The sequence below is a fragment of the Staurois parvus genome, unplaced genomic scaffold, assembly GCF_062004578.1.
Source record: "Staurois parvus isolate SC_StPar_1 unplaced genomic scaffold, SC_StPar_1.0 ptg000154l, whole genome shotgun sequence".
NCBI classification, from domain to species: Eukaryota; Metazoa; Chordata; class Amphibia; order Anura; family Ranidae; genus Staurois; species Staurois parvus.
In genome coordinates, this window is record NW_028317950.1 from 2,012,450 (window position 1) to 2,037,691 (window position 25,242).

At 45.2% G+C, this 25,242-nt stretch overlaps 1 protein-coding gene across 3 annotated transcripts in view; it reads right to left on the reverse strand.

The window, feature by feature from the left end:
- OPHN1 (oligophrenin 1) overlaps positions 1 to 25,007 on the reverse strand; it is a 192,560-nt gene extending 167,553 nt beyond the window's left edge. Inside the window, exons 1-2 of one of the 3 annotated variants that reach the window (XM_089674901.1) lie at positions 24,872 to 25,007; positions 18,505 to 18,666 (exon numbers count right to left, since the gene is read on the reverse strand). In XM_089674901.1, the coding sequence (XP_089531027.1) occupies positions 18,505 to 18,658 (154 nt within the window). In that variant the 5' untranslated portion in view covers positions 18,659 to 18,666; positions 24,872 to 25,007. The other 2 variants (XM_089674900.1, XM_089674899.1) reach the window with 2 other exon arrangements.
- Positions 25,008 to 25,242: the final 235 nt, after the last annotated feature.

Consider the following 25,242-nt stretch of genomic DNA (forward strand, 5'->3'; position numbering starts at 1 on the left):
CATTTTTTACTTTGAAATATTTTAGGGAAAAATTCAAAGTAAGACCAGCAAAAAAGAACAGACCAGTGAGCTACTTTATTGATAAATCGCACATTTTAGATCAAAAGTCACCAAAAACAAAAAAGTGAATCCCTTTCTCCTGGCAGTTAAAGGGGCGGATGGGCTGAGGTGTTAAAGATAACAAACACCATTGTTATCATCACTCATTTTTTATTTCTTAACACGAAACTGTATCCTTGGAAAGAACCTACAAACTTCTCTTTACGGGAATTTCTTGAAGTGATGCGGGACACAAGGAGAGGACGCGATTATCCTTTACCAGAGTCAGGAAGGAAGGACTATTTTTCCTCATTAGACTCCATGAATTAATAGGGGGGATTTCGGGTGACCTTTGCTTTGATTTGGAATACAAAACACAAAAATAGGTTAATTATGGGGGGAAAAAAAAAAAGTGTTGTTTTCCGATCCGGTAGAGGTTGGTGTGCGTGTTGCGGTCTTTGATCAGACACCGGTGGAGTACACAGGAACACCACACAGGATTTTCCAGCAACACTTCACAGGAGGTCAAAACCCGGCCAGGGTGGAAATTCAGGTTTCGGCTGCTGCATCCGGACCCTTAACCCTTTGTGTTAGCAATGTACAACCACAAATCAAAGGCACGTACCCTCTCAAAAAGGTAGGTGGCCACAGAATGCACCTGATGTTGCCTTTGCATTAAGTTACTAAGACTGCTTTCACACTGCTCCAGGAAAAAAAAAAAAAAATTGTAAAAACGCATATGCATTTTTGCCGCATTTTCTGGATGCCTATTGCCCAGCATGTAGCTATGAAACTTGGACATGTGACTCAAAACTGCATCATAATGCAAGGCAAGTGTGTTTTTGACACATTTTCTTTTCATTTCAATTGACACCTGCTTTTTTGGTGCGGTTTTCAAAAGCGCACCAAAGATGAAGCAGGCAGGACTTTTCCAAATGCACCGAATCCGCAGCACAGTGGTGTGAAGAGTCCCATAAGATTTAAAGGGATTGCATTTTTTCTGCATTTTTAGCATGGTAAAAACTCAGCAGCGTGACAGCAGTCTAAGCCCTGCTTCACACGAATCTGATGAGTTCCGGAATGCAAAGATTCGCATGTCAAGGGAGATAACATGCCTTTCTATGGAGATTATTCACACCTATGTGTTCCGAGCGCGATGCAATTTCCAAAAGGGTCTTGTGCGTGTTTGGAGCGATGCGCTGCGTTTTTTGAGCCCCACAGACTCGAACAAAAACAGCATTGGAAATGCAAATGCAATGCAATTTCAGTGCAAGATACAGCTATTTCTAATGTCACAAAATTAGCCAGAACAGAAGTGGCCGCTGTGTAAAAATCGCTGCAGAATCGCATCAACGCTGCTCCCGAAATCGCACTTGAAAAACGCACAGAAAATCGCACCAGTGTGAACCAGGGCTTTGTTCAGACATGCAGCTGGGGCGGGGGGGCAGTAAAACCAAGCGATTAAGGACTGCCCATTTGAACACCAACGTACAGCTGCTAAAAGGAAAAAAGTAAACAGCATGTCACTTTTGGCGAGCGATGTTGCCACCGAACCCAAATGATGAAATTCTATGGGGCCGTGCTGCAACCGAAACCATGTGCAAAGCACACGATTGCGGCATGATAGTATGTCAATTATAGGGTTAAACCAGGTGGTCATAGCACCCCCACACCGCCTGTCAAGGACCACAGAGAGTGGATCGCTTTTCAGTGAAGCGGCAGCCTCAGAAGCACAAGCTCTTACAAAGCAGACAGTAGTTCAAGGCTGAACTTCAAATACGGACTTTATTACATTGTTACATTGGTCCAAACATATGCCATACCTGTGGACCCCCCAGGATAGTGGAGAATCGCTGTAGTAGGTGCCACTACAGTGATCCTTGCTGTATACAAAGTCCTATGCCAACCAACTGCCTTGCTTCATAGCAACCACGTGGGAAGGGGGGGGGGGGCTCGCTAGGCATGGGTGCCATTCACAGAGCGCTTTGCAGTTTTCTCAATGAATGTAAAGTGCACTCCAATGGGACGACTTGGGGCCGTGATGTCACACCTCAGTCACATAGGTGTAAAAAATGCTGACAGTTAGTTGTGTGTATCTGTATGTACATGTATGAGCCCAGTCAGAAAAAAAAAAAAAAAACCAAACACTTGTAAATGTGTGTGCAAAGGTTTACATGCGCTAACATGGTCTGTTGACCACCGCCAGTCGACATATATGTTAGCTCTGAATGGCCGCCGGCTTCCTAGCAAACAAATATACTAGGCAGCAGAAGCCATCTGTATCCTAGCAACCTAGGACTCCAGGCTCCAACGACTGCCTGCGTCCTAGCAGCCAAGAATGCTAGGTGGCAGGAGCTGCCTGCATCCCAGTAAAATAAGACCCTGGGCAGCAAGAGCCACCTGGGTCCTAGCAACCAAAATGCTAGATGGCAAGAGCCGCCTGCATACTAGCAACCTAGTACCCCAAGCTGTGATGGCCTGCTTCTTAGCAACCAAGAAAGCTAGGTGGCATGAGCCATCTGCATCCTAGCAACCAAGATGCTAGGTGGCAGGAGACACCTGCATCCTAGCAACCAAGATGCTAGGTGGCAGGAGACACCTGCATCCTAGCAACCTAAGACACTGAGCAGCAAAGACTGCCTGTGTCCTAGAAATCAAGAATGCTAGGCTGCAAGAGCCACCTGTGTCCTAGCAACCAAGACGCTATGTTGCAGGTGCTGTTTGCATCTTAGCAACTTAAGACACTGAATGGCAATAGCTGCCTGCGTTCTAGCAACCAAGGATGCTAGGCAACAGGAGCTGGCCACACCCCAACTAAATAAGCTGCTAGGCAGCAAGATACACCTATGTCCTGCCAACCAAGAATGCTAAGCGGCAATCCACCTGCATCCTAACAACCAAGATGCTAGGTGGCAGGAGCCACTTGTATCCCAGCAACCCAAGACACTGTGCAGCCATTGCTGCCTGCATCCTAGCAACCAAGGATGCTAGGCAGCAAGAGCTGTCTTCATCCCAAAAAAATAAGACACTAGGTGGCAACAGCCACCTGCATGCTAGCAAGGAAGGTGCTAGGTAGCCGAAGCTGCCTATGTCCTAGCAACCAAAGTCACTAGGTAGCAAGAGTTGCCTGTATCCTGGCAACCAAAAGACTACATTAACATGTAAACATTACAGTCATACAGCATTTGGACAACTTAAATTCAGGATTTTGCTCAAGAAAAATTGCACTAAGGAATGCTATGCAGCCACCGCTGGAGTGCATGTAGATAGGAAGTAGCTGCAAAGAGGCTGCAGGAGATCAGTATCACTGATGATAAAAAGGTGGAAAAAAGGATTTATAAAAAAAATATATATATATCAATCAGTTGTTTATGATGCACAGTGGACAGAGAAAACTAAATGTCATTCATTTAAGGTTTACATCTACCTTAAATCACTTTAATGCCCCAGATAACAGGATTTCATAGATTAAACAGATCCTAGGTGGTGAATTGCTGCAGACAGTCTGCTGTTGTCCTGGATGTGATATGGACCTTGGACATGACACACCACATCTGGCCCAGCAGTGATTTCAGCCTGTGGCTCGCTCTGTAACCTTTGCTGAGCAAAGCTTCTTTTTTTGGCCAAGGTAAAACAAGGGCCCGCTTGTTCAGAGGGGCCCGCGGTCAACCAGTGCGTCCAACATACAACATCCTCTTTGTCTGCTTCTTTCTTCACTTCTAGTCCAATGAGAACTTACACTTCTCAGCGTGAAATTAAAAAGCTGCTTCTCTTCTGCAGCGCTGCCTCGCCTAAGAGCGATCCTACACAGTGCCATCCCCTAGAGAAGGGGCTCCGAACTTCACCACCTTGTGGATTTCACAAATTTCCCCGGGCTGAAAGTATTGCATACTATGTCACATTAAAATGAATGAATACGTTCGGCTTGCAGGTTTTTTTGTGATCAGCTTAAGAGTCTCCCTGACATCAGCGTCCCCCCTTACATTAGAGTGACTATCAGGGTCCCCCCTTAGATGACAGTCCCCATCACAGTCCCTTTACAACAGAGTTGCACTAACATAGTGCCCCCTTACATGAGTACCCCCCTTGCATCAAAGTTGCCCCTTACATCATCTACAGTCATCTTACAGTCCCCATCATAGTCCCCCCTTACAAGACAGTCCCCATCATTGTCCCCTTTCAAAAAAGTCCCCCCTTACGTGGAAGCCCCCCATCATAGTCCCCCCCTTACGTGAATGCCCCCATCATAGTCCCCCCCCTTTACGTGAATACCCCCATCATAGTCCCCCCCTTTACGTGAATGCCCCCATCATACTCCCCCCCCCCCCCTTTACGTGACAGCCCCCATCATAGTCCCCCCCCCCCTTTACGCGACAGCCCCCATCATACTCCCCTTACGCGACAGCCCCCATCATACTTCCCTCCCCCCCCCTTACGCGACAGCCCCCCATCATACTTCCCTCCCCCCCCTTACGCGACAGCCCCCCATCATAATCCCCCCCCTTACGCGACAGCCCCCATCATAATCCCCCCCTTACGCGACAGCCCCCATCATACTCCCTCCCCCTTACGCGACAGCCCCCATCATACTTCCCTCCCCCTTGCGCGACAGCCCCCATCATAATCCCCTCCCCCTTGCGCGACAGCCCCCATCATAATCCCCCCCCTTACGCGACAGCCCCCATCATAATCCCCCCCTTACGCGACAGCCCCCATCATACTCCCTCCCCCTTACACGACAGCCCCCATCATAGTCCCCCCCTCCTTACGAGACAGCCCCCATCATAGTCCCCCCCCCTTACGAGACAGCCCCCATCATAGTCCCCCCCCCCCTTACGAGACAGCCCCCATCATAGTCCCCCCCCTTACGAGACAGCCCCCATCATAGTCCCCCCCCCCTTACGAGACAGCCCCATCATAGTACCCCGCCCCTTACGTGACAGTCCCCATCATAGTCCCCCCCTTACATGATAGTCCCCATCATTTTCCCCTTTCAAAAGTCCCTACTATAGTCCCCCCTTACAAGAGAGTCCCCATCCTAGTCCCTCTTTATGTGACAGCCCCCATCATAGTTCCCCCTTACATGACAGTCCCCATCACACTCCCCTTACAACAGGATTCCCCATCAGAGTACTCCCTTACATGACAGTCCCCATCACACTCCCCTTACAACAGAGTCCCCCACCTTACAAGAGTCCCTATCACAATACCCGCTTACATGACAGTCCCCACCAGGGTCTCTCCTTATACAAGAGGCTCCTTGCCTCCAGGTCCCCATCATGAGTCCCTTTTTAGCTCACAGGGCTGCATAAAATCTTGCACTAGGCCACAGTTTGGAGACTCCTGCCCTAAAGAATTCCAATAAGCACAGACTGCATCTAAGGTTAGGTTCACACCTACAGGTGCAACTGAACGCACTGCACTCTATGCATTGCATGTACAGCAGCCTATTCAATTCAATGGGCTTCCCTATGCACAAGAAACGCAGAGAAGTCCTTGACCCTTTCATAAAAAGGAGCCACTGCGGCACCAAGCACTTTGGCATGCGCATATTAGCAGATGCGTGGGGGTGCGAATAACAATAATGGCAACTCAGAGTATGCTGAAGAATACTTGCTGGTTACTGATCTATCCACAATTGGCAAAACCCCCCACAAATATATGGTAATAGCCATACAGGTGAATGACAGTGGAAATGAAATGGGCCCCATAATGTAACCAGCACCCGGTTATAGAGCAGCAGCATGGGAGCCAAGTTGTTCACACACAGGGATTTACAAAGGAAAGTTGCCAGGCTTGTGGATGAGCGGCTTGGATGCAGACAGGGTGCATTCAGTGCCGCTCACCTGCACCCACCCCTGGCCTCTGGATTGAGGTTCTCTTGACACACCAAAAGGAACCTATCTGGCTCTTGGGACGAGACCTCCTGGCTGCAGACAGAAGCACCTCTGACCCCTGGTTGAGTCCTCTTGACTCTGGCACATATGAGCCCTGATTGAGACCTCTCGGCTGGGGCACCTCCGTCCCCTGGTTGAGACCTCTCGGCTGGGGCACCTCCGTCCCCTGGTTGAGACCTCTCGGCTGGGGCACCTCCGTCCCCTGGTTGAGACCTCTCGGCTGGGGCACCTCCGTCCCCTGGTTGAGACCTCTCGGCTGGGGCACCTCCGTCCCCTGGTTGAGACCTCTCGGCTGGGGCACCTCCGCCCCCTGGTTGAGACCTCCAGTCTATTGACTTCTTGCTGGGGCCACTCTGACCCCATGGCGAGACCACCTGCTTCCAATATGGGAGTTGTCTCCAAACTGGGAGCCCTGACCTATCCTCAGTTGAGTATATAGTGACCCTGCACACCTGTGTACACACACAGGCTTCAGGCGTCCAGTAAAATCCAGACACAGGATTGAAAGCTCTGTCCCACCCAAAACACTTTGGAACCTTCAAGCTGCAGGCTACAATCCAGGTTTAGAGAATCCATAGAAAGCCAAAAACACGGTTTCTCCAGTCAAACGATAGTCTGGAATCTTGCATTAGGCCTCAATGCAAATCCTGTGTCATTTTCTCCTACATTTCTATAGTGGCAGGGCCTTGCACTGCCACAGTATATAGATTATTTTTGGAGAATATGAATATGGTTTTATGTCACTTTAAACCTGACCTCCAGAGATCCGGTACCTGTGTCTATTTGCTGCCTGATGTGCCTTTCCCTCACGTTACCAACCTGCCCTGCAGTACTGAAGGGACAAGGTAATGATGTAGTGGTTGGCAGTCTTAGGTACCAGCAGAGATTGTAGATCTGCAAGAAAGCGAAGACTGGGGTGACCCCACCTCAGACAGGTAAGAATTGGTAATCTTTGTTCCAAAGATAATTTTGTTTTTTAATTTTTTTTGCAGTGACAGGGTCACTTTATAATAGCATAGTATTTTAGCATGTGCATCTGCAGCAGAAGTCCAAGTGAAAAAGGGGAAGAAAAAAAAAAACAAACGAATCTTAAATACATTCTTACAAAACATATTTTTCCTGGTTCGCAGGTGAACAAAAGTCTGAGAACAAATGTATGATTAATGTAACCCGTTGAGTTGCATTCCACAACAAAAGAAAAAAAAAAAACAATTCGTTAAGATTGAAAACCACATGAGTAGCAATCACATGGGTGCCATATGCTGTGGATCCAAAATCTTAGTTTGGGATCCACAGCATATGGCAAAAAGTATGTTGATCTCCCTTCAAATGGTTGAGTTCAGGTGCTTTCAAGGGTACTGGACAACTGTGGTCTGCCGAAAATTGTGACAGACCCTTTTCTGTTCCAGCGTGACTGTGCCCCTGTGTACAAAGCCAGCAACCTAAAGACAGTTTGGCAAGTTTGCTGTGGAGGAACGCAAGTGGCCTGCACAGCACCCTGATCTCAACCCTACTGAACACTTCTGGGATCAGGTCTTCTCAGCTGACATCAGGACCTGACCTCAATCCTACTGAATACCTTTGGGATCAGGTCTTCTCATGCAGCATCAGAACCTGACCTCAACCCTACTGAACACCTTTGGGTTGAATTTGAATGCCAATTGCAAGCCAGGTCTTCTCATCCTACATCTGTACCTGACCTCACAAATTCCCACAGACACCTTCCAAAATCTTGTGGAAAGCCTTCCAAGAAGGTTTGAGCTTCAACTTCCTCAAATGTTTTTGAAGTGTTTTTTCTACAAGCTTGAGCATTTCTGTTTTAGCCATTGGAAAGCTAGTTACTAGTAGAAGGAGTAGCAAGAAATTACATGCATTACACACATCCCTATCACAGTCCCCATCAGATTCCTCCCTTACATCAGGGTCCCCATAAGGTCTAGTGGGATTAAGTGCAATTGTTCTGTGAATGTTAGGGTAAGCACGTGATTGGTTGCTAGAATGCTGGCGGTAAGCAACCAATGACGGTACAATGACAGCTACACAGGAAAGTGGAGGCGGAAGGGGGAGATTGGGAGAACTGGAGACTGTAGGTTGCCCTAAAGACTTGTGTGGGAGGTCACTGACCCTAGCTGTAGACTGGATTTGGCTCACAAACCATAGTTTGGAGACCCTGCCTCTGAATATATGCCACAGGTATAGTCCCTGGTCAAACTAGTGCGACAATCGTTTCAAAAATCGCATGACAAATTGCACCCTATTATCCGTAATGGAAGCGGTCATATCGGTGAGATTCCAATTCCATGGGAGTCGCACCAATTTTTGAAATGTACTAAATGCACTACTTTTTGCAAGTTCAGGTGCGACTTGCATAGACATCTGTGCATGAAGTCTCCACAGATGTCTTCCAAGTCTGAAACACCGGAATTAGCACTGACATCTGACTTTGAAATCATGCGAAGACTCGGGGTTCTGAGGATGCAGGCTTTTATTGTCTTTTGGTAGAACTCTATGATAGGTCTTCTACAACCTAACAATGTAATGTAGGTCTATAGAATGGTACAGACACATGATACATCCCTAGATTACACACAATGAGTTCTATCATCCTGAGCACAGTACAGCCTTAGGGCCAGGCAAGGAGCAAAGTGCATTAGTCCAAAGCAGCATTATCATCAAATCACTATATGTAGGTGAAAGGACACTCATCTCTTTGAGTTGATCCTCGGAGATGAGGAAAAAAAAAAAAAAAAAGGGTTTTCATTTTTGCAAACAATCTGGTGAATTCTATGAAATTGCAATTAGAAGCATTGGGGTCAATGGGGAGGACAAAATTAAAGAAGTATTAAACTTTCTAAATGGTTGCATGTCAGACATTCCCTACTAAAGTGTTACTAAACCCACAACAGTAAAATCAGTCTGTATATGCAGTAAAGCATCCTTGTTATACTCATTGTGGAATCTAAGGGGTTAATCCTCTGCATGGTGTGAAAAGGCAGTTTGATCCTGACCTATCTAATCCTCCCCTTCTTCTACTGTCTCCAATTCATCTGCTAATAGAACAGAGCCTTGGGGGCAAGCTGCACATGCTCAGTTGGGTGTGTATTGCTAGAGAGGTTTGTTTGTTTTTTTTTGGGAGGGTGTATGTAATCAGCACAGGGCCAATCAGCACTGTCCAGACAGAGGTCAGGGGTTCTGCAACTTCCTAGAGCAAAGTGAAAACTCCTCCTACAAGCTTCAACCAGTGCTCTGCTGGACACAGAGAAATCACAACACTGCTCTAACTGCTGATGAGAAAAGGTATTTAGCAGTTCATATTTACTAAAATAATTGCATTTCCATATTGTGTGTACTGTGGGAGACCAGATATAGTGAATTCAGGGACCCGGGGAGACCAGATATAGTGAATGCAGGGTCAGGGGGGGCAGATATAGTGAATGCAGGGACCTGGGTTTAGTTACACTTGAACATGCAGGATATGCGGGCATAAAACTACCACCGCTAGTGTCAGGTCCCTGAGTGCAGCTTCCCTGAACTTCCTGTGGCTGAGACCCAGTGAGGACACCATTTGATCTGAAATAAGGTATGCAATGAAAACGGAAAAGTTTTATTTAAAAATGTAATTAGTAAGTTGATGAGGGAGGAACCACAGAACGCAGAATATAAGCAAAATAAACTTCAGCTTTCAATGAGAATTATACATAGTACATTGGCGTAACATTGGGCAGAATCCACTACTCAGGCTTTTTCTGCTGTCACTTTTCTATGCTTAAAAAGGACTGCGCAGGTGCCGTGAACTTGGAGGAGAGAAAAAGGGGGGGGGGGGGGGGGGAGCAGCTTTCTGTGGGGCTATGCGTTTGTATGGACGCACACCGCATATATCACGCAGCATCCATTCATCTCTTGTCCTTGCAGAGAGTGTAATGGTGGCCTCATAGGAGCCTGTAAAGAAAAGCAGCCATCCTGAATTCAGAAAGCAGTGCAAACTTTGCTGAAGTGGAGGAAAGAAGAACTTCTGATCATCAAGAGTCATTTTCAGGAGTATTATCATCATGACAGGCTGAAGTCTCCCACCTCTTTAGAAGTCTCCTACCTCCAATGGTTACCAGTTATGACTGTTTTTTGCTAGGAAATGCTTGAATATACTTTTTTGTTCCATTAAAAGTGCAGCTTCCTGCTATTACACTGCGGTGCCCTGCACTAGCAGAGCAGAGTAACAGCCACACCCCCTCAACAGAAGTGTCCTTATATAGACTTGTACTGAAGGGGAAGGGGCGTGTCTGACCTGGTCTGCTCCATTGCTGAGAGCACTGGGTCCATCTCTTGTACTTATTGGATACCCAGTGTAACTATTGTAATGAGAAAATGAAAATAGAAACTGCAAGTCTATCTGACTTCAGCTGAGCTTTACCCGTTCATTAGATTATTGATTTGAACTATGTATTATTACCTGCAGGTTGAGTCTTGCTTGAACTTGCCTCTTCTATGTTGGTAATAAAAATATCTTTTAATTATAGGTACAGTTATGTAACCAATGGCTCACTGTAACAGGTAACAATGACTTTGATTTAAATCCTCCCTCTGGCATCACCTTCAGTCTTGCACAGTTGTACCAGCTCCACTGCTGGACTGAAATGGCTTATTCTGATTTCGCTGCACACTGAGCTTCTCACAATGTGCATTAGAAGCTGCAGCAAGTCAGATAGAGCTCCACCTCATTTCCTGGCTGCAGTACAACCAGCATCATCCAGCGCTTTCCTCCCCAGCCTGTCCTTGGACTGCCACTTTAATTGGTTAGATTTCAGTTGAGGTTCAACATTACATGTGGGTGTTGCACAAATGCAGCCTGCCTAGAAGTGCCTACTCCTCTACACTGACACCCATCCATCAAGACATTTTAATATTTGCCCAACTCCTCCCAAGAGATAGGCCACTGCTTGCATCAGAACTGAGGGGAGAGGAGTACTGAGGCAGGGTGCTCTGATGGTCAGGTGACTATTTTTGGCTATACCAATGATGAGGGAGGACCCATAGAAGGGAAAATATAAGCAAAATAAATCTAAGCTTTTAATGCGAATATACATAGTACATTGGGATAATTCAATAAATGTTAATTTGGCCATTAACATTGCTGTTTTTTCTGATCTGGAAACATACTGGCACATGGTGCCCATGGTAAACAAAACCTCAATGCCCATCTGCAGAGAACGTCCATGCCCTGCCCATCTGTTCAGAGCCCCCATGTCCTGCCCATCTGTACAAAACCCCCATGCCCTGCCCATCTATATCGTTAGATGTGATGGTGAGGTGACCACCTACTTTTGGCTAGATCAGTAGGTGTGATGGTCAGGTGACTACCTATTTTTGGCTATATTGATAGGTGTAATGGTCAGGTGACCATGTACTTTAGGCTATATCGGTAGGTGTAAAGGTCAGGTGACCACCTACTTTTGGCTATATCAGAAGGTGTGAAGGTCAAGTGACCAGCTACATTTGACTATACCAGTAGGTGCATTGGTCAAGTGACCAGCTACATTTGGCTATATCGATAGGTGTGATGGTCAGTTGACTGTCTGCTTTTGGCTATATCAATAGGGGTGATGATCAGGTGACTACCTCCTTTTGGCCATAGAAGTAGGTGTGAGGGGAGGAGATGTTCACATACTTCAGGCTAGATGGGTAGGTGTAAAAATCATGTGACTATCTACTTTTCGCTATACTGGTTGGTGTGAAGGTCATGTGATCACCTACTTTTGCCTATAGCGGTAGGCGTGGTGGTCTGGTAACCATCTACTTTTGGCTAGAGCAGTAGGTGTGAAGGTCAAGGGACCACCTACTTTTGGCTATAGCAGTAGATGTGGTGGCCTGCTAGCCATCACTTTTAGCTATGCAAGCAAGTGTGAAGGTCAGGGGACCACCTACTTTTGGCTATAGCAGTGGGTGTGGTAGTCTGCTAACCATCTACTTTTGGCTATATCAGTAGGTGTAACAGTCAGGGGACCACCTACTTTTGGCTAGGTAGGTAGGTAGGTGTGAAGGTCTTGTGACCACCTACTTTTGGCTATACCAGTAAGTGGAAAGTCAGGTGACCACCTACCTCTGGCTATACAGTGTATTTAGTTTGACATACCAATGTCCATGACAGGGCACGTTGCATACATTCATCATCCTTGTGCCAGGCGGTTGAAAACAGAAGATTTTAGAACTGTGAGAGCCAGATGGGAAAAGCTGTCTTCTTCCACCTGCTCCTCATCCCCCGCACAGAGCGAGAGCAGCAGAATCCCTAATTATGAGCAATTCCAACAACTCTGCATCCTGTGGTGGCAGCCTACACCGTATCCCAGCCTCTGTTCAGTCAAACATTTACTATGCCTCTATTTCTATAGCCATGGTGAGAACGCCTACATATGACACCACGATGGGAGACATCTGTTCTATAGCACAATCAATACTTTGCTGGCAGCGAGCACACTAAACCAACAACCTGCAAGGTAGCAGTTAAAGCTGAACTCTAGAGATATATATATATAAAAAACATATATACATACACCCACAAGTAAATAGATTTACGGGAACAGTGTACCTGCCGAAGTATTTGTATTTCTGTCCATTCAGTCCTGAGATTTATACAGCTCCGTCACGAAGCCCAGTCAGGTGGATGACACCTCTTACAGGTCAGGGATACACTGGGGTGCTCTCTCCAACCCCAGCCTGTTAACTGTAAAGTGAAGAGGCAGCAGAAGACTGATAAAGGTATCCCTCTGCTCTTAGAGACACCCTCCTCCTATCAGCATGATGCTTATCAGTACATTTGCATACAGCACATATGACTGGCCTCCAGTGTGGTCACAGCCTGTTCACAGCGAAGTAGCAGCATACAGCTGATGAGGTCATCTCTCTCCTTAACTAGACTCTCTCCTCGTATCAGCATGTTCCTTGGCCATACATTTGCATGCACAACATCTGATTGGTCCCCAGTGAGGCCCAACCCCTTTCCCAGCCTGCTAAGTACACAGGGAAGCAGCAGCAGAAGACTGATGAGGTCGACTCTTTGCTCACTCAGGCTCCTCCTCCTATCAGCAGGTTGCTTGTCTGTACATTTGCATGCACAATATGAAAATGACCCCCATTCAGGCCCAACCCCTTTCCCTGACCAAAGTACATAGGGAAGCCACAGCAGAAGACTGATGAGGTCGTCCCTCTACTCACCCAGACTCTCTCCCATCAACATGTTGCTTGTTCATATATTTGCATGTATAACATCTGATTGGCCCCCAGTGTAGCCCAACCCCCTTAGTGCACATTGAAGCAGCAGCAGAAGACTGATGAGGTCATCCCTCTGCTCAACCAGAGTCTCTCCTCCTATCAGCATGTTGCTTGTCTGTATATTTACATGGACAACATCTGATTGGCCCCCAGTGAGGCCCAACCCCTTTCCCACCCTGCTGAGTGCATAGGGAAGTGTCAGCAGAAGATTGATAAGGTCATCCCTCTGCTTACTCAGACTCTCTCCTCCTATCAGCATGTTGCTCTTCTGTATATTTGCAGGCACAACATCTGATTGGCCCCCAGTGTGGCCCAACCCCTTTCCCACCCTGCTGAGTGCACAGGAAAGCAGCAGCAGAAGAGTGATGAGGTCAAAACTCTGCTTACTCAGACTCTCTTCTCCTATCAGCATGTTCCTTGTCAGTACATTTGCAAGCAGCACACCTGAGTGGCCCCAGTCTGAGCTCTGCAGTACAGGGAATTGCTGTGGTGTACATTCAATAGGAAATGAGAGATCTCTCCAAAAAGGATGTAAAACCCGCTCTAGGCAAAAATGTCCCCATTGGAAGATTCCCTCTCGATTCCTGATCTGGTGACTGGGGACAAAAAAAAAAAAAAAAAAAAAAAAAAAACACACCACACCCAAACAGATGGTTGTAACCCTTTCCTATGCAAAAATAAAAAAGTAGTGGTATATTTATTTAAAAAAATGCAAATCTATTTATCCTGCGAAACTGCATATACATTTGTTTTGTACAAAAATTAAGTGTTATCAGGATATTTTCTCTCCAGGTTGAATGTTATTTATATAGAATACAGAGAATCAGGACAATACCACATTATGGCTACTGGATAGAGCTGATAATCACAGTAAATAGTGCTTATTTTCTATAATCATCATCTAGTGTCCATAATGCTGTATTTTGCGGATTCAATCCACTCCGTATAAATGAATAACATTCGATCTGGAGAGAGGGGGGGGGGGGGGGGGAGAAAAAAAAAAAAAAAAAAAAGACAATTAACATTCGAATGTGCCCTTATTTGCACAGAACATAAGTACACACAGCTTCTCAGGATGCATAGCTCTGCAAATGTTTGATAAATACCCTCCTATATGATGTATTAACCCTTTCCCTTTAAAAAGTTCTAAATGCCTAGGAGGCTAGAAGGATCGGCCAATCAAGTGACCACTGTGATTGGCTGTCACAGTGATCACATGATCTGGAGCCTGTCCCAATGGATACTGATCATTTGCAGAGACCAAGAGCTGGGGCGGTGGGACCTAAATTCCTGGGAGGCTAGAAAGATCGGCCAATCAAATGACCACTTTGATTGGCTGTCACAGTGATCACATGATCTGGAGCCTGTCCCAATAGATACTGATCATTTGCGAAGACCAACAGCTTGGGGGGGGGCGGGGTCTCTGTACCAGGAGCTCGCAGTGAGTGCACACTCTCAGCACAGAAACATCGACAGCCCAGTGACGCATATGTGCAACATGTGGGAGTTAAACCCAACCATTTTGCCGCCGGCTATATGTTAGAAGGGTGTAAAGGGTGAATAAATACAGAGCTGATTACTTGTGTCAGTCTAATCGGTCATCAGACAGCTCAGCCCCTTTAGACCCCAATCACACCTTTGTGTTCCAGGAACACGCGCAGAAATGCCTTTGTGTTCCGGAAAGCGCAACAAAATGTGTATGCTAAAGCGCGGCATAAATTGATGGCGCTATATAAGGATCTATAATAAATAAAACATTTCTTAACGCCCCAGCTGATGCGCATTCTCGCAAATGTGCGAGGATCGCTGCCACAAAAAAGGTGCAGGGGCTGCCAAAGCGTGTTTCAAGGGAATGAGCTGCCCTATGCTATCGCTCGACAAATGCACAAAAAAAAAAAAAAAAGTGCGTAACAGAAAAAAAAAAAAAAACCTGCAGATGTGTGTCGTGCGGGTGTGAATGGGGCCTCACTGTCCCAAGGGAGAACAATGAGCGCACAGGAAACCGCCAACGTATAAACAGATGATGGATCACATTGTGTCTCATCTTCGAATTCCAGAGAAGAAGCGCCGAGTTGTTGCCATAGCAGCAAATCAGATTCCAGTTGTCGGTTTTGCAGGTGAGATTGGAGAATAAATGGCGAGATCTGTCCGTTACTGCAAATTAAATGCAGATGTCTCTTAGACTCAGTATCGGAACACGCCTTTCCCTGTCATTGCTCGCCGACACGACGCAACCCACAGAATGACTAATCGCTGAACAATGACCTGTCAGTACATCAGGCACAATGCTACGCAATAGCCTCAAAGGCGAACTCCGAGCACACAGCTAAGGGAGCCGCATTACCTGCCAAAGGAGCTGTATATCTATCCATCCAGTCCTGAGATTTACACAGCTCTGCCAAGTGGATGACACCAGTTTCAGGTAGCCTCCCTGGCGGTATTCCCGAGTGTAGCTCGGGGTAAAGTTTCAGTACCACAAGCGGTAACCCCGAACTACACTTGGGCTTACCATGCGGCACTGCTCCGGGATCTGTTCTTCTCTTAACTTGTCCTGTGCTCCCGTGATGTCCCTCCTGCAGCGTCCCCTGTAATGTCCTCTGGCTGATGCCAGCATCCGTCTTCTGGGTTTCGTCCCCTGCGACGTCGGGACGTACGGGGGGCGGAACCGACGGGAAATTTGAAAATGACATTCACTAAATTCACTAAAATCACATAGTAAAACCTTACTGTATCAAACCATTTCACATACATTTTGTCCCGAGTGCTTTGTCCTGCGCCCTGCCTGCATTTTGTCTGTTCTTTCTGCCTGGAAGCTGAGAAATGTCCATGGTGTCCAAAAAGCGTCCCTTTAGGTCAAAATCAGTTTTAGATCAGCTAGAGAACAGCGATAGTAAATCAGAACCACTTGCAGAATTGAGTGATAATGATTTGCGGGGAAATTCGTCATCAGACACTGAAAATGATTTTGCGACTTTGCTCAGCGATGTGCGAACTTGGCGCTCTATTTCAAATTTCAGTGTTTTTGGTTTGATTATATTATTGAATTAAATTTATTATATTAATTTTTATGATTATTTATTAAATTGTAATTTATGATTTCGTGTTTCAAGTTTTATCATACCCGGGATGTTTACTAGACTCTTGTTCGGACAGATTTCAGTGAGTTATTCCTAAAAATTACAGGCCTACAATAAAAAAATACATATTTCCATGCAAAAAAATGTACCATTTTGAGCACAGAAATATAGACATAATCAGACCGCTAGGGAGGTTAAGAGATACAATGGTGTAATTTCCCCACCCTTAGGGCTCATTCACATTAATGGTTAGTAGTGGGTAAATGGTTAGCACTTCCACCTGGCAGTACTAGGGTTGTTGGTTCGAATCCCAACCACGGCACCACCTGCCTGGAGTTTGCATGTTCTCCCTGTGCCGATTTCCTCCAGGTACTCCAGTTTCCTTCCACACTCCAAAGACATGCTGGTAGGTTAATTGTCTCCGATCTAAATTGGTCCTAATATGTGCATGTATGAATGTGAGTTAGGGACTGATGTGAAAGTACAATATATATGTAAAGTGCTGTGTAAATAATAAAACCGCGGCAACTCCCCATTTTTACCACCTACAACAGCTTCCCTTTTAACTTCCACATGTCACGGCTGAAATTACACCCCCTGACCCTTTCAGGATAGCACCCGCCGAGCTCAACCCATTTAAGAGAATGGTCCTGCAACCGCATGCAATGCAAGCGTTTGCAGCACTCTAGTGTGGGGTTCAAGGGGTAAAACTGCCAGTTAGGAGGTGACACAACGCTTCTTCTGCCTGTCAAATACTTTCTAAAGAGTGATCTAAAAGTGGATTACTCTTCAGAGAGCAGGGCAAGTGTGAACGAGGCTTTGGCCTGCTGATTGGACCGCAGAAGAGCAGCAGCAGACTTCTCAGGTCAACCCTCTGCTCTCTCCTCCTGTTTGCACTGTAAAAAACATTTTCAACTTTTCAGACAATCCTGGTTGTCCCTGATGAAGCAGCTGTGAGCTGCGAAACGCGTCGGCACTTAGCAGGACATAACTCTAGCCATGCACTTGTATGGTTTTATGAAAGTTGCTGTGTAAATATATGTATTCATTTCTATATGGTGATCATGTACTTTTCCCACCAATTATTTTAATGGGATTCAATAAGCATGTTGTTTTTTCTGAGTTGTGAATTAGGTATGGTGCCTTTAAAATCCTCTAGCATTGAAGGTTATTTTTCTTCTTTCTTTGGTGTCTCAAGAGAGGGATATCGAGTCAAATCCAGTTAGTTACACCAGTTGCTTTTAAAAATAATAAATATATAATTTAAAAAAATATTATTATTAATAATAATAAATTAAGATATATACACATATAGATAAATATACATATAGAAATATACATATATAAATTAATATATACATTAAGATAAATGAAAAATAATAATGAACAATAAAGACAAAATACAAATACATAAAATTAAAAATTCATCAATAAGAAAAAAAATTAATAATAATAAGTAATCAAAAAATAAAAAAAATTGTAAATAAATACATGTAGAAATGTATTAAAGTGTGTGCGCAAAGGAAATGTATTGATATAGATTCGTTTAGAATGGTGCAGGGTAAAGTTGGCCCCCCTTATCACAGGTTTTATTGCTAAACACAATTAAAAAGACAATTAAAAATATAAGAGGCTGAATAACGATTTTCAAATGAGTCAATTGAATTATCACTGGGCCCTTTAACTCCGGCACAAAATGGGGACACCCCTTAAGAAGGAGGGGGCCCAATGGTAAAGAAAAGCACCCTGACCAAGTACTCCTCCTCTCGAGTCCTGATTCAGGCAGTGGGCTGGCTCTTGGGTGGAGTTATACAAATAGAGTGCCTTGACGGGTGGATGTCAGTCTGGAGAAGTGGGTGTTCCTAGGTAAACTGTATTTGCATGCAGACTGTCCACATGTGAAGCCAAGCCTCCATAACTGAAATCCAACTAGGGGCAGCAAGGGACAGTCATGCCGTGAGGAAAAAAAAAAAAAAGAGCTAGAAGATGTTGGACGCCCTCCAGCCAGGAAATGAGGCGGAGCTCTATCTGACTTGCTGCAGCTTCTAATGCACATTGTGAGACACTCACAGTGTGCAGTGAAATCAGAGGAGGCCATTTTAGTCCAGGACAGGGGCCAGTACAACTGTGCAAGACTGAAGGGAAGTCCGGAGGGAGGATTTAAAGCCCAATATTGGGGTAAATACCACCATACACATAGCAGTGAGCAGTCTGTGAAGATTCCTTACCCTTGATGGCACTGATAAGAGCGTTCCCATCCTTGATGACATCTTTGATGAATTTGTTGGTCCGCTCCAGCTCCTGCTCATACCCCTTTAGGCTCTCCCTGAAGACTGGACTGTCCAGGTAGCAGTCGCTGAACTCCAGAGGTGGGTGACCCATGGTTAGTCCTGTAGGATGAAGACACAACCATCACTGCACCATCCACCCAGCGTAGACCCATCTGTATCCATTACACGGACTGAGGGGGGCGCTGTCCTGTGATAGACATCGATTAAAAAAAAAACAAAAAAAAAAAAAAACACAACCTTGCCCTCCTGAGGATTTCCCCCCTTTCATTTCCAGGCCATTTTTTGCATTACGGTGCTGCATTATCTTAACTGACAATTGCACGGTCATGCGACGCTGCACCCAAATTAAATTTTTTTTTCATAAATAAAGCTTTCTTTCGGTGGTTTTGATCACCTTTGTTTTTTTATTTTTTGCTATAAACAAATACCGACAATTTTGAGAAAAAAACAATATTTTTTACTTTTTGCTATTAAACAACATGTCCAGTGAAAAACATTTTAAAATCAAATTTCTTAATAAATTTAGGCCAAAATGTATTCTGCTACATGTCTTTGTCTACATGTATTCTGCTAAAACAAAAATCCCAATACATGCAAATTAATTGGTTTACGTGAAAATTATAGCGTTTACAAATGGTGGTATATATATATCCTCACTGTCAGGTCTGCATGACATACGGTTCAGGCAGTGAAAGGATTAAAGCGGTAATAAACCCAAACATGTAATTTACTGCAGCTTACCAATCATTAGATGTGGCGGCTGCATTAGTTTTCTTTTTTTTTTCTTTCACCTGGTGACCCTGCCAGTAACACACCTCCTGTATTAGAGCGCCCCGCACTCTGGGTGAAGGAGCACAGGGGGCACGGCAGACAGCACTATTGTCAGTCTTGGAGGGAGGGGAGTGTTAGATGGACTAGCATATGTAAATAAAATAAATTGAAGCAAAACTCCAGCTCACACTTTATAATCAATTCAATTTACAGGGTTTTTTTTTTCCCTTTTGGGATAAAGGATTTAGATGAATAAAAGTTGATCATTGTAAGCACCCCTGCCAGCGTTAAATGGTTTGTCTCATCCTTGTAACTTCTACATTTGCAGGAGAGTGTGTTCTGTTGAAAAGCAACAGACGTGCTAGCTGGATCACCAGGTGAAAATAGAAGAAAGAAAGCCTAAAAAAGAAAAACGAATGCAGCCACCCCATCTAAGAATTGGTAAGCGGTCATATAATAAAATGTTTGCTTTTGGGTTTAATACTGATTTGATTACTTGTCACCTGCCCAGAGTAGATCTACTGCGGTCAAGCGGAACAGGCAGATCGGACACCATGCTTCTGAGTTTGGGGCAAGCAACTGGCACTGCTGACCCATTCTGTGACTGCACAAAGCATGAGCTTGGCAACAGCTTTCAGCCAATCATTTTGGCTGAAATCAGCCTCGTCCAATCACAGCACAGAGTTCTGTGTTTACAAAAACACAGAACTTTGTGTATTGTGAACCCCAATCTGGCTGTTTATTCTCCCTGGAAAGCAGAGGAAAAAAAAAACAGCCAGATCACTAAGTAAAAGCAGCACATATTACACATTGTTAGGCACACAGTTAACCCCTTGATCGCCCTTAGATGTTAACCCCTTCCCAGCCAGGGTCAATAGTAAAATGACAGTGTACAGTATTAACACTGATCACTGTACTAGTGTCCCTAACAATGGCAGTGTCAGTTAGTGACCCTCCCAACCAGTGTCTGTTAGCACCAAATCACCCGCCACTCTACCACCGTCCCACTATAAGTCGTATCTCCAGTATTATGTACTAAAGTTTTTAACTTTCACAAAAATCAATTTATATACACTTAGTGGGACTTTATTTTTATCAAAAGACATGCAGCAGAATATATTTTGGCCTAAATGTATGAAGAGATATTTTTTATAATAGTAAGAATGAAGAGAGAAAACACACATACACTTTTTTCCCAGGCTTTCAGCTATATAATAAAAGATTTTAAAAAAACAATAGTGATTTATGCAGAAATGTTTTGTTTTTTTAAATGTTTTATTGGATATGTGTTATACCAGGAATTATAAAAAATATTTTTTTTCTACTCAAAATGTAGGTCTTTTTTTCAGTTACGTAATAAAAAAAAACCCAGTGGTGATCAAATACCACCAAAAGTGTGAAAAAAATATAAATGTTGTTTTAGGTACAGTGTTGCATGACTGAGCAATTGATAGTTAAAGTAGCGCAGTGCTGAATAACAAAAAAAAATGCCCTGGTCATGAAGGGGGAGAAACCTTCTGGAAGTCAAACTCCAACCTTTCTGGCTTATATGGTGCTGATGCTCCAATGAATATACTGGATCAGATACAGATCTATATCCTGATAGGAAACAAGTGACACTGATCAAATGTGATCAAACAGCAAAATGTAAACAAGACTGGCATGTGCTACTAAAGATAAAACAATATTTGTCTGATTTATTTGCACATCCTAAGGCGCAGGAAACCCCAGGAAAGAAATAAATCCTCCGGGCCATACATGTCAGTGTAATAACATGGGAGAGCTCTACAGAAGTAGATGTAAATCTGATCGCGAAAAATACCATATAGGCTTTGACATGGTAATAATGTTTCAAAGGGCATTTCATCAAATAATCCCTGGTGATCCTGCCATGACGGTTGTTCAGGCACTTCCTGTTGTAGGGTGACAACGCTCTGTCCCTGTCTCCCAATGGTACTCCTGTGTTGTCACTCCAACAAACAGACTTTGGAATGGAGACTACAAGTTTCAACACATATCCCACACAGGCATGGTCCACGATTGTCAGAAATCAGGAAACCCAGCCTGAGAAACGCAGCCATCTCTGGAGTGTATGTAGATGGCAAGTGGCTGCAAAGAGGATGCAGGAGATCAGCAGCACTGTTGAGCAGCATTCATTTGAATGGGCTGCCTAACACACATGAACACAGAAAAAGTGGTGCAAGCACTACTGATCACCAACATTTAAAAAAAGGGACACTTACTACTGATATCTCCCAACATTTAAAGGAAAACTCACTGCTGATCCCCAACATTTAAAGGAAAACTCACTGCTGAACCCCAACATTTAAAGGAAAACTCACTATAGATTACCAACATTTGAAGGGACACTCACTACTGAAATGCATTAGTACAGAGTTGTATGACAGAGTAATTGTCAGTCATACTATCACAGCTCTGAAAATGGCCCTGCAGTTGCACATACACAAAGGGGCAGGGATGCTCATCACATTGTTGCCCCAATATTAGGTGACTAATTAACCTCATATAGCCATGTAGCCATATTAGGTCAATGATGTCACAAAAATCTCCGCCCCTCTGTGCGCATGCAGCTGAAGGGAACCCCCCCCCCCCCTCCCGCCCCGCAGAAGACTGGCCCGGCATTGACAGCTTCCATCTGGGCTAAAGCCAAAATGTAACACCCCCCCCGGGCCAGTTTATGTTATTTATTGCTGTATCCTGATGGGGAGATTCCCCTTTACTTCCTGTCCTGGAGATGGAACAGGAAGTGGAAGTAGATCTCTCTGAAGTGAGGGGAATCCCCCTCTCAGACAGATGCCACTGGGGCAGTTCACTCCTACAGGACCAGCACAAGCCCAAACCTAAGACACTGCAAGTCCCATTGTTGTCTCTGTGTCCCGGCCACACCAAGGTATTGTTTTGATGTGCATTGATGAAAAATGTAGACATGTTGCATTCTTTAGCAGAGCAGCACACACAACGCATAACAACGCTCTGCTTTACATAGAATTAAACAGAACAAATCAAGCTCTGCGATCCCTTGTCACAATGCATCTCTGTGTACAGTGCGCTCTCCTGGTGGTTTGAGCGAGCTTAAAAGAGGTGTCCCCAATGGACGATTTCCCCTCTATCCCTTCTCTGGGGACACTTGTGATGTTTTAGATTTCCCATCATTTTCTATTTTGGTGACAACGTTCACCAGGACACGAGGGTGAATCTCCCCGATGGGGACACAGACAGCAGTAAATACTGGACAGGGGGGGGGTCTAACCCCTCGCTACTCTGATCATAACTGATCATAAAAGGTTGTACCCCCTATGTGTGTGACATGGAGGGGGTGTCACCTGTCCCGAGGAGTTCTGTAAATAAAGTGACACATGGGAGGGAGGTGTGCTCTGTAGTGACAGAGAAATATTTGTCTGGGTAATGAACGGAATTCCTGAGGACGGGAAAACCCCAGAGATCAATAAAGGGGAGTACTGCACTGGATATACCGCGTACTGCAATCACTGGAGGGGGCCACATTATATGTAATAACAGAAACCAATGATGAAGCAGTATCCAATAGGAACTGGATTTTACACACTAGGGATGCAGCATCCCACGGCAACCGGATTTAACACATCAGGATGCAGCATCCCACGGCAACCAGATTTAACACACTAGGGATGCAGTATCCCACAGCAACCAGATTTCACACAATACAGATGCAGTATCCTTTAGCAACCAGATTTAACACACTAGGGATGCAGCATCCCACGGCAACCAGATTTAACACACTAGGGATGCAGTATCCCACAGCAACCAGATTTCACACAATACAGATGCAGCATCCCACAGCAACCAGATTTAACACACTAGGGATGCAGCATCCCACGGCAACCAGATTTAACACACTAGGGATGCAGCATCCCACGGCAACTGGATTTAACACACTAGGGATGCAGCATCCCACGGCAACCAGATTTAACACACTAGGGATGCAGTATCCCACAGCAACCAGATTTCACACAATACAGATGCAGTATCATATAGCAACCAGATTTAACACACTAGGGATGCAGCATCCCACGGCAACCAGATTTAACACACTAGGGATGCAGCATCCCACAGCAACCAGATTTCACACAATACAGATGCAGTATCATATAGCAACCAGATTTAACACACTAGGGATGCAGCATCCCACGGCAACCAGATTTAACACACTAGGGATGCAGCATCCCACGGCAACCGGATTTAACACATCAGGATGCAGCATCCCACGGTAACCGGATTTAACACACTAGGGATGCAGTATCCCACAGCAACCAGATTTAACATACTACGGATGCAGTATCCCATAGCAACCAGATTTAACACACTAGGGATGCAGCATCCCATAGCAACCGGATTTAACACACTAGGGATGGAGTATCCTATAGCAACCAGATTTAAACACAAAAGGGATGCAGTGTCACATAGCAAACAGACTTAATACAGCAAAGATACAGTAGCCATAGCAACTAGACCTTACATATATAACTGAGGATAAATATAAATCAGAATAAAAGTATCCCTTAGCAACCAGACTTCCAGCACTACAGATGCAGTATCCCATATCAAGTAGTTTTCATATATTAAGGATACTGTGTCTCAAAGCAACTATACTTTGTATAGTAAGGATGTAGCAAACCATAGCAAACAGACTTCATACAACAAGGATGCAGTAGCCATAGCAACAAGACCTAATACAATAGGGGTACAGTATCCCATAGCAACTAGTCTCTGCATAATAAGAATACAGTATCCCATAATAACCATACTTCCCAATATGACCATACTCCATAAACTAAGGATGAAATATCCTATGGCAACTGATCTCACCCTATCAGGATACAGCATCCCATGGCAACCAGACTTCCAACAAGAAAGATAGTTTCCCATAGGAATAATAATGCTTCCCAGTATCCCATGGCAACCAAACCACCAATAAGGATGCAGCATCCCACAGCATCCATTCTTCCTGTAATGAGGATACAGTATCCCATAGCAACCGACCTTCATATATTAAGGATACAGTATTCTGTAGCCATAACCATATTTCCCAGTATCCCATGGCAACCAGTCCACCAATAAGGATACAGCATCCCATAGTAACCATTCTTCCCATGATGAGGATACAGGATCTCATAGCAACTAGACCTTACACAACAAGAACACAGTATCCTATAGCAACCAGACTCCACAAACTAAGCATGCAGTATCCCATGGCAACCAGCCCACCAATAAGGATATAGCTTCCATTCCATCCCATCATGGGGATGGGGGATCCCATAGTAACCAGGTGTACCACAGTAAGGGTTTCAGGTATCCCATGGCAACCAGACCATAGTAACCAGCCCTCGCCCAATCACTGTGCAGCATTGTATGGCAGAGGGCGGATGGATGGTCGGTGCGGAGAGGCCTGTCCTCGGTGTAGGGATCCCGGTGTCCTGTATCCAGCCCCTCCCCCCTCCGCTCCCCGTACATACAATCCATCCCCGGGCTGTACCTGTCCTCCGGGTGCTCGGTCTTCTCTCTCTCTTGTCAGGCGGTGCAGTGCATAAGAGGAGCTCCCCCCTCCACCATCCTCCTCCTTCTCCTCCTCCGACACATCTCCTTCCACCCTGCCTTCCCAGAGCCTTCCAGGAACATTCCCCGCCCCCGGAGCCGCCCCTTCTTCAGCCTTTATCTCCTCTTAAAGAGAAACAACAAAGAGAGGAAGAGACTTCCTGAATGTGTCACCCACCACATACATCCGGGGTCACCTCACCCTTACATCCGGGGACACCTCACCCCTACAGCCGGGGACACCTCACCCCTACATCCGGGGTCACCTCATCCTTACATCCAGGGACACCTCACCCTTACATCGGGGGTCAC